This window comes from Larus michahellis, chromosome 9, assembly GCF_964199755.1.
Source record: "Larus michahellis chromosome 9, bLarMic1.1, whole genome shotgun sequence".
NCBI classification, from domain to species: Eukaryota; Metazoa; Chordata; class Aves; order Charadriiformes; family Laridae; genus Larus; species Larus michahellis.
In genome coordinates, this window is record NC_133904.1 from 24,218,563 (window position 1) to 24,227,616 (window position 9,054).

Here is a 9,054-nt window from a genome sequence, read left to right on the forward strand (position 1 = left end):
GCGGCTGCTGCTCTCGCGAGATCTCGGGGCTGTCCCCTGTAGTCGGCCCGGCGGCAGCGGCACCCGTAGTCTCGCGAGACTTTGGCCCGCTGCGGCAGGAGGCAGCGCCAAGCGGGCGCGCGGCCGCCGCCACCCGCCGCGGGACGGGACCGGGACGGGTCACGCGACGCCACGCCGGTGAGTCCCGGGGCCGTGGGAGAGGAGGGGGGATGCTCCCCCCTAGGGTGGGCGACAGCCCTTTGCACAGCCCCCCCATCCCTCTGCACCCTGCTCCGGGGGGGGGTGCGCGGCGTGGGGGTGCCTACGGGGCCGCCCGCCCCCGCGTGGGTGCTGTCGCCGGGGACTGAGGCGGGGCAAGGCGCCGTCCTCCCCTAGCCGGGCCGCTGAGGGGAGGTCCCCTCCCGGCTTGGTGGTGGGGGGGTGCGATGGAATGGGGGGGGGGTGCGATGGAATGGGGGGGGGGGCGATGGGATGGGGGGGTGCGTGGGGTACGCGGCCCTTCGGCCGTGGAGACCTACCCCACCCCCCACCTCACCCCCCGGGGCTGGCACCCCCGGCACACTGTGTGATCGCCGGAGGGTCACGTTGCAAAAGCCTACCCCCCCCAGTTTGCAACACCCCCCATCAGCTTTGCTAAAAACACCCAAATTTTCCAAAAGCACCTGGTTTTTGCAGCGCTGGGGCAGGCGTCGGGGCGGAGGGCATGCTTGGCCCTGTGTTACACATGCTGGGAGGGGGACACGACACCCCCGGTGCATCGCCGTTGGCTTCCGTCATGGCAGGGAGACGTCAGCTCGTATTTATAGCGATGGAGTTGGCCGTGGGCTGCTGTCGGATGCCAGGAGATGGGTTTGCTTTGCCTGGCCGGTGTTTTTGGCACTGGGTGGTTGTTGTAGGGGCTGCCCCTGGCGGACACCCCCCAGAAACCCTCCCTTGTCCTCTGAAACACTGACCACCAGCACCCTGAGTCACGAGAAATGTGTTGGCTGCTGCCATTCCTCTGCCTGAGACAGCAAGACCTGCTGTCAGGTGGAGATATGCAGAGCGGCTGCCCTCACGCTTCATTTTTGCTTTAATTTTGATGAATTTTTATGGGTGGGATGAGGCTGAGCCTGGCGTGGTCTGGGACCGTCCTGGGATGCTGAGCTCCCACCTGCAAGATGCCCCACAAGGTGTCAAAATGAGTAATCGTTAAGCCAGCACTCAAGTGACTCATTAGTAACGATCGCCACTGATTTATTTTCTTTTTTCCAGCTGATATTTTCAGCTGATTTCCCCGTTCCCTTTTGGCCTGATTTCTAGCTCATGCTCGCAGAGGATGTGCAGGGAGCTGCGATGCCGGTCCCTGTGCTGGAGGAGAGGCTCTTTGTAGAAAGAAAAATAAAAAAAATAAATAAAATTGTTTTTTGGGCCAGGTAACAAACTTGAGGATTTCAGAGCCCAGCCCCTCTCCCGGGGCTGCATGTAGGTCAGTCGGGGGTGGGAGGTTAAGCCTGCGCCCTGCCCCACATCACTGGATCTTCTCTTAATCTTCCGCCTTAACCAGTGCATAAGCCCCGGGCCAGAGGAGCTGGGATTTATCCTGCCTCCAGCCAGGTGTGGGCGGTAAACCGGGACGTGCGAATACCGTAGAGGAAAGTGTCGGCACAAATAAAGTGACCTGCCCTGTTAGGGTGCTGCCCTCGAGCTGTTCCGGAGTGGTGGGAAGGTGAAAGCTCTTTGGGGAAGGACCTGACCACTTCACATCTCTTTTTCTCTCATTTTCTTCCAGCTTTGATAAAGCTCCCAGGTTTTTTTCTCTGCTTTTCCTGTGGAACAGAGAGGCTGAGCCCGTGCAGGCATGGCAGGTACTGGGGGGGGCCGTGTCTCTGGCTGGGCTGCCACTTGCCTTTGGAGCCCATTTGGGGCTTTACTGGCCATAACGTCACCTCGTTAGTCCCCAGTGGTGTGGCGTGTGTCCATGCTGGCAGGATCCACGTGGTCAGTGAGAGCTAAATTCGTCTCCATGCGTGTGGGTGGGCTGCTGGTGGCTGTAAGAGGAAATCCTTAATTTCTGCGGGAAACTCATCAATTCTCGGGGCCGAACGAGAATAATTAGGAAGCCTCTTGATTTGCATTCAGCTCCGTGCAGTCCCTAATGCTGGTGAAACTTTTTCTTGCAGAAAAAGCAAACAACTTCCCTCCCCTGCCCAAGTTCATCCCCTTGAAACCATGTTTCTACCAGGACTTCGATGCGGAGATCCCGCCGCAGCACCGGACCATGGCCAAGCGGCTTTACTACCTCTGGATGTGTGAGTCCCTGGGCGGGGAAAGGCTTGGGTGGGTTTACCTTTGCCTCACCGAAGGCTGCTCCTCTGGAAGTCACCAGCTGAAAGTGCAGAGGGAGATCGGGGGAAGTCCTTCTGCCCCTCCAGGCCTTGGTGTCTCCTCCAAAACCCCTTGGGGATGGGATGAGGGCTGCAGCATCTTATGGGCTTCAGCCCTTCCAAGCCTCCTAGGTGGATGTGTGCAGCTGGCTGAGGGCCATCAGTGGTGACCTTGATGTTCCGCTGCGAGGAGGAGGTGGCTCAGCACCCACATTTCCTTCTGCCGAAGGATTTACTCCCCGCTCTGTCTCGCTCGGCTGCTGGTCTTGCCCTACCGGAGAGCTGCCAAGCCTCTGCTGGCTTTCTTGGCCAGCCAGGCTGGGGAAGCTCTGCCACCCCGAGCTCCTTGTGAGCCCTTCGGTGGCGGCCCAAGGCTGAGGTGCCGCTTGGACTGGGTTCCTGCTCCCCAAAACAGAGGAGCCCAGGGCTTCTCACCCAAAGCTGGGTCTTGCCTGGGTCAAGCATCCTCTTGCATGCCTCTGTATGCCATGCTGTGCTAACAGAGCTTCTAAACGTCTTCTAACTCTTAAAACTCACATGGGTCTCTCTCTTCCTTAACAACCCCGGGTGGGGAGAAGAACTGGAGGGATAGGTTGCACCCTGGGAATGCGTGTGTGCAGCTCAGGGCGAGCTGGCACCATCGTTTTTTATTTCTTTTTAGAAGAACTTAGTTCCTTAATCAGGCGTTTTCCCTGAACTTTGGATGCATATCAGTGCCCAGGAAGTGCCCTGAGCCTGGGGACACGTTATGAGGAGCTGAGCTGGCACCACAGAGGTCGGGGCGGTTCTGCTTTCGGCACGGTGCCAGGCTGGCACCCCCGGGGCAGTACCTTGCTCTGGCTTGCGGGGACCGCATCCCATGGGGAAGGTGACCCTGGGATAACTTCCCCTGTCACGTCGGGAGGTTTAGCGTAGCTTTTCTGTGAAGGGGGAGGAAAAAACCGTTGTGCTTCCCTAAGGAAGCTGTCTTGAGGGTGTTAAATCCCCCTCCCCATCTCAATCTGGCTGTTCTTGCTCTGCTTAATTTAACAGAGCTCGGTTCTTGCTCCAGCCTCTCCCACAGCACCAGCTCCCCGAAGCCAATCGCCTGCCTGCTGGTTTCTGTCTCCGGAGCTCCTCTCTGGATTGTTTTCTCCCCAACTCCCCCGCAAACACCCAGCCAGACACAAGCGCAGAGAGGCTGAAAGGTCCCCTCAGTGTCCTTGGGGGCTTTAGGGAGCAGCGAGCGCCCGCTCAGCCCGGCCAACTGAGCTCCCTTTCTTGCCAGCTGCAGCTCTCTTGCGGGCGACAGTGGGAGGGTTTTAATTCTTGTTGGGAATAATGAATCATTCTCAAAAATTGGAGGCGTCAGAATGCAGATGAGCCTTCTCTGCTTTGTCCTGTGTCTGCTAAGCCAGGCTTCGTAGTAATAGCCCTTGTGTCACGTAACCCTGAGCAGGGGTGGGAGAAGCAAACATGCCACCCCAGTGTGAACTAGTGAGGCGGGGACAGGAGTTGAGGACTCGGCTCAAGGGGGCGTTAGCTCGGGGAACTCTTCCACAAGCCTCTTCGGTGAAGCTGTGGCTGGAGGTGAGGGGAAAAAGCTTCACTTCGATTCCTCCAGTTTCCTTCCGTTGATGAAAACGTGCCCCGGGTTGATGGCAGCGGGACAATACGGCTCTTTCCCATCCTCAGAGCCCCACGAGCCCTGGACCTGCTTAAGTCATTACAACTCCGAGCAATATATGTAATATTTTTTTTTTTTCCTGCTGAGACTCGTCCAGCTTAGTTTAAGTGAAGTTAAGGGAAATCCGGCTAGGGTAACACACTGCTGGCCCAACCCACCGGTGGCCAGCCCCACGTGGGCATCCCTGGGGTCGGGGTCTCTCGTGTCCTTGCGTACGCACTACTCTGCTCCTTCTGTGTGTGTGTGTGTGTGTGTGTTTGCAGTGAACAGCATCACCTTGGCGGTGAATCTCGTTGGCTGCCTCGCATGGCTGATTGGAGGCGGCGGAGCTGTTAATTTTGGACTGGCAATTCTCTGGCTCATTCTCTTTACGCCCTGCTCCTATGTCTGCTGGTTTAGACCTATTTACAAAGCTTTCAAGTAAGTGGTCACACCCCAGCCTGGCTTCTCGTGGTCTTTTTTTTTTGTTGTTGTTTGTTTTCCTTCCTAAACGGTTAGCGCTTAGCTTGGGACGTTGCCTGGGTATTTGGGGGAATTTCTGCTCTTCCTGTCCAGCCCTTTAGCTTTACTTCCTAACCTCCAAAGCAAGGGTGTTTGGGATTTCCCGAGGGCCAAACCCCCAAACATGTGATATAAAGACACCCTCTGCACAGTGTCAGGATGCAGCTGCAGTGCCAGCTTTCCCTCCCTTCCATCCATCCTTGAGGCTTCTTTTGTATTTTTCCATGAGCCCTTGAGGCGCTTATATCGCTTACCTGTGCCGCTGAGGTCAATCCCCAGTGCGGTATCCCCAGATCTAGAAAACTGGGGGTGTATTTCTTCCCCGCGCAGGAAGGCTGAGCCCTACGAAGAGCTGTGTCCAAACACGGATGCCCTCTCAGAGCTGGCTGAGTCGGGGGAAGGGTCTGATGCCCCATGGCCTTCCCAGGTGCTCCTTCATTCACCAGCTTCAGCCTCTGGCATTTTTTTTTTTTTCCCCTTGCCTATAGTTTTGCTCTGCTTCTCACCACCCTCTCGCTAATCCACAGCTGCTTCTGTGACCCTGAAAGGGTTTAAGGTGCGGGATCCCTTCCCTTGCGGTGCAGCAGGGATGGAGGCGTAGGGAGTGACCCCAAGCCTTCTCTTGCAGGACAGACAGTTCCTTCAGCTTCATGGCCTTCTTCTTCACCTTCATGGCCCAGCTGGTGATCAGCATTATCCAGGCGGTGGGAATCCCTGGCTGGGGCGTCTGGTAAGGAAGATGGTGTTCCCGTATTGCGTGCAAGGACGGTTGCCGCTGAACAGGTGGTTTAACATCCTCAGTGCTTCAGCAGCTTCTCTTTTTGGGGAAGAGAGAATTTCTCTTCTCTGGAGATATTCCAAACCCACCTGGATGCGTTTCTGTCCAGTCTGCTCTAGGTGAACCTGCTTTGGCAGGGGGGTTGGACTAGGTGGTCTCCAAAGGTCCCTTCTAACCCCTATAATTCTGTGATTCTGTGAAGATGGTTTGAGGAGCTGGGAGGGTTGTGGGGGAGGGATGAGCAGAGCCTGGCGGGAAAGCCCCAGGCTGCTGAACGCTTGTTTTCATCTCCTTTGCAGCGGCTGGATTGCAGCAATTTCCTTCTTCGGGACCAATGTGGGGTCCGCCGTGGTGATGCTGATCCCCACCGTCCTGTTCACGGGGATGGCGGTCTTCTCCTTCATTGCTCTCACTATGGTAGGGGAGGAGAAAGCGGGGGGCTGCATTGCTTCAGGGAGCCCTTGCTGCTACCCTGGGGTCTCAGAGCGAGCTGCAGCCGCTCAGTGCCTCAGGACTTTTCACTTTTCAACCTGCTCCAGGTGCATAAGTTCTACCGGGGGAGTGGAGGGAGCTTCAGCAAAGCCCAGGAGGAGTGGACCACGGGGGCCTGGAAGAACCCCCATGTGCAGCAGGCAGCACAGAACGCGGCCATGGGGGCGGCGCAGGGGGCCATGATGCAGCACGAGACGCAGTACTCGGCCACCCCCAACTACACCTACTCCAACGAGATGTGAGCAGCAGGACTCTGTCCTCGGGCAAAAGAGCTGGGGGGGGAAAGGGAGGAGGAGGAGAAGAAAAGCTGAGCCGAGTTTCTGCAGCTATTTCGGAGAGTCGGAGTGTACCATAATGGTTCTTCTTTTCCTGTTCTTTGTAACAAGATAATTTTGGATTTTTTTTTATTTCCCCCCTGCCCCCGTTATCGTCTTGAGCTCTTCTTTTCTCTTTTATTTTCCGTTTTGAAGAGGCCATGAGTTGACCTGCAGGGCTCTTGTTGTGCGTGGTAGTAAGTGTACGTTCACATTGTCTTCTTTTTTCCCTGTGAAATAGTGTATGGTGGTGGTTTTTTAATTACTGTGGTGATAGGTGTATGTTAGAACTACATCAGCCAAAAGCGCCGTGTCCCCCCCTCCACCTCACCTCCCCTCAAAGGGAAAGATAAAAACAGCAACCAGCACCCACCTCCCCTCCTGGAAAAAGCGCTGAACCACAGGTTTCTGACGCGTGTGAGTTTTCTCTTTCAGTTGGTAGAGTCCAGCCACTCGCCACCGTCTCAGCAAGGGCAAGCAATCCGGGGAATTCTCCCTTTTCTTTTGCTTTTTTACTAGCAGGTGGCTGACTGATTTAGCATTTAAAAAAAAAAAAAAAAAAGAAAAAAAGAAAAGGGGGGGAAAAAAAGGGAAAAAGAAAAAAAAAGAAATCCTAAATCTTGCTGTTGATATGCTGGAAGCCAAGAGATTCTTAATCTACACCCTGGCTCAGGATCTACAATTTTTCTCGGTGTGGTGTTGTACATGAGTAGTTCACATTTTGATGTGGCAGACCAGTATTCGTGCGCAAGCGCAGGCAGGAGCCCCGGCGCGCTGTGTGTGTGTTTGCGTGTGTGTTGGGGAGCAAGGACAGGTTTTCCCTGCGGGATACAAGCGTCCTGTTCCAGATTCTGCATCCCGAGTCTGTTTTTTAAAGGCTTCCGTTTCGAAAAGCAGCTATAAAACTGGCAGAGTGTTTCTCAGAGGACCTATTCTTGGGCAAGGCTCTGGGTCAAACCTTGCCACCCCGTATGCAAGCACATACAACCAGTTCTCACTGACCATGGAAAGAGCGAGACCAAGATTTGTCCCCGTTAGCTTTTTGAGGCACACGCTAACTTAAGGCTCTTTAGGAAACCTCCAGGCTGGTGGGAAGGATTCCCGCTTGCTTGCGCTTCTAAACAGCGTGGTGAAGCGTGGCTGTGTATTTTCCCAGTGCAGAAATCCCTGCTCCTGTCAGCCCCAAATCCCTCCCTAGTTAGGGAGGGGTCAGGCTTTAAATAATGATCTTGCACCTTAGCAGGAGGCAGCTGAACTCTTGGGGTCTGTCAGCTGGGGACGGTGACTGGCAGACCCTGGAAAAGATCGGTTCATAAATGGGGAGCTGATGAATGCTGCAGGGCAGGAGTAAGGAAAGCTCCTTCTCAGAGATGCTTTTCTGACTCTAAATGCACTTTAAATAAGCCAAATTTTTCTCCAAGGCCTAGAAAAAGCAGCCCAGAGTCCAGTCTGGCTCCTTGGCTCAAATATCTCCTGCCCGCTGCAGGCAAAGAGCTCAGCGTGCCACTGCTCGTGCCACAGCTAGCCAGAGCTGTGCGTGTTCCCAACCCCTCACCCCTGTCCCCTCTCCCTCTCTACTTGTCTGTGACTCCTACCTGCGAGAATCACCCCAAAGAGGAACTTCTCTTTTTCAGCAAAGCCCCCCAAGAATAGTTTCCTTTTTAAGGGTATCACTTCAGTCATTCTGCAGTAGGCAGTCGTCTCTTGACAAGACTAAAATGCAGCTAATGATAAAATGCCTGTCTGTGTGTGCGTGTGTGTATATATATGTATAAAATGTAAGGAGAAAAGTAATCATTTGCTGAGCCTATTATGTACTTAATCAGGTTTAAATATTGTGCAATTCATTTATAGCTAGCCTAAAACTGACTATGCCAAATCACGTGCTCTGTCATCCATGTCTGAGAAACAATGAATTAAGTGACTTCACCTTTTGCATTTCCAATAAGATGCATAAATAATAACTGTAACGAGCTACAACTAACAGACATTGCTTCAGCATCTAACCCTCCTCTCCGGTGTGTCTCCTGAATGGGCAAGTGCGAGTGCTGACTGCTGAAACCTGCCCCTCCAGCTTCAGCCTTCCTGACCTGCCAGCGCGAGCCGGGCAGGATACCATAGCTGCGCTTGTTTTGAATCTGTGACCGCTTTAGGTTGTGACCGAGGCATGGTGCTGCTGAAGCCCACGGGGCGGGAGAGCGGATGCTTGGATGTTTCTAGCACACGCCTGGGGTTTTACTGAGGTCTCCCCATTGCTTTCCACGTCTCGCAGCTGGTGACACAGAGCCCTCTTGCCTTTCTTGCTGCTGATTTGCAGCTGCCAATGTTAAGAGGGACGCCCAGAGCGGCCACTTTTAATCTATAGCTGGGAAGCACACACCACATGCTGCCCCAGATCTGCCGTGCTCCTGCATCAGACAATAAACAACCGGTCCTCTAACCCACTTTCTGCCTGCCAGCTCTCTGCGGCTGCCCTGAATCCTGTAGGAAAGGTTTCACTCACGGTCTATAATGCCCTGCTGGGCTCATCCATCACTGGGAGCTGCCCACCACCTCTTGTGGGGATGCAGGAGTAGCCAATGCCCCTGCACCCATCAGACACCCCTTTTCTCTACCCTCTTCCCCTACACAGGCTTTTTCCCTAGCAGCAAGTTTTCTGTTGCCTTCTGACACCTCTAAAACCTTGCCTGAGCTAGGATCCTCCCTTAAACAGTTTTCTCAGCACAAGGAGGACACGGACCTGTTGGAGGCCATGAAGATGTTCTGAGGGCTGGACCCCCTCCGCTGTGAGGACAGGCTGAGAGAGTTGGGGGGGTTCAGCCTGGGGAAGAGAAGGCTCCGGGGAAGATCTTCCAGTCCTTAAAGGGGCTCCAGGAAAGTTGGGGAGGGACTCTGGATCAGGGAGGGGAGCCATGGGACAAGGGGGGACAGTTGTAA

The 9,054-nt window shown here is 54.7% G+C and overlaps 1 protein-coding gene across 1 annotated transcript; it reads left to right on the plus strand.

Moving 5' to 3' along the window:
• On the plus strand, nt 1-8,097 carry SCAMP5 (secretory carrier membrane protein 5). The gene is made up of 7 exons (XM_074599957.1): nt 1-177; nt 1,772-1,847; nt 2,163-2,291; nt 4,296-4,452; nt 5,162-5,263; nt 5,611-5,728; nt 5,851-8,097. Exons 2-7 carry the CDS (start codon nt 1,841-1,843, stop codon nt 6,043-6,045), a joined length of 708 nt encoding a protein of 235 aa, XP_074456058.1. The 5' UTR covers nt 1-177; nt 1,772-1,840; the 3' UTR covers nt 6,046-8,097.
• Nucleotides 8,098-9,054: the final 957 nt, after the last annotated feature.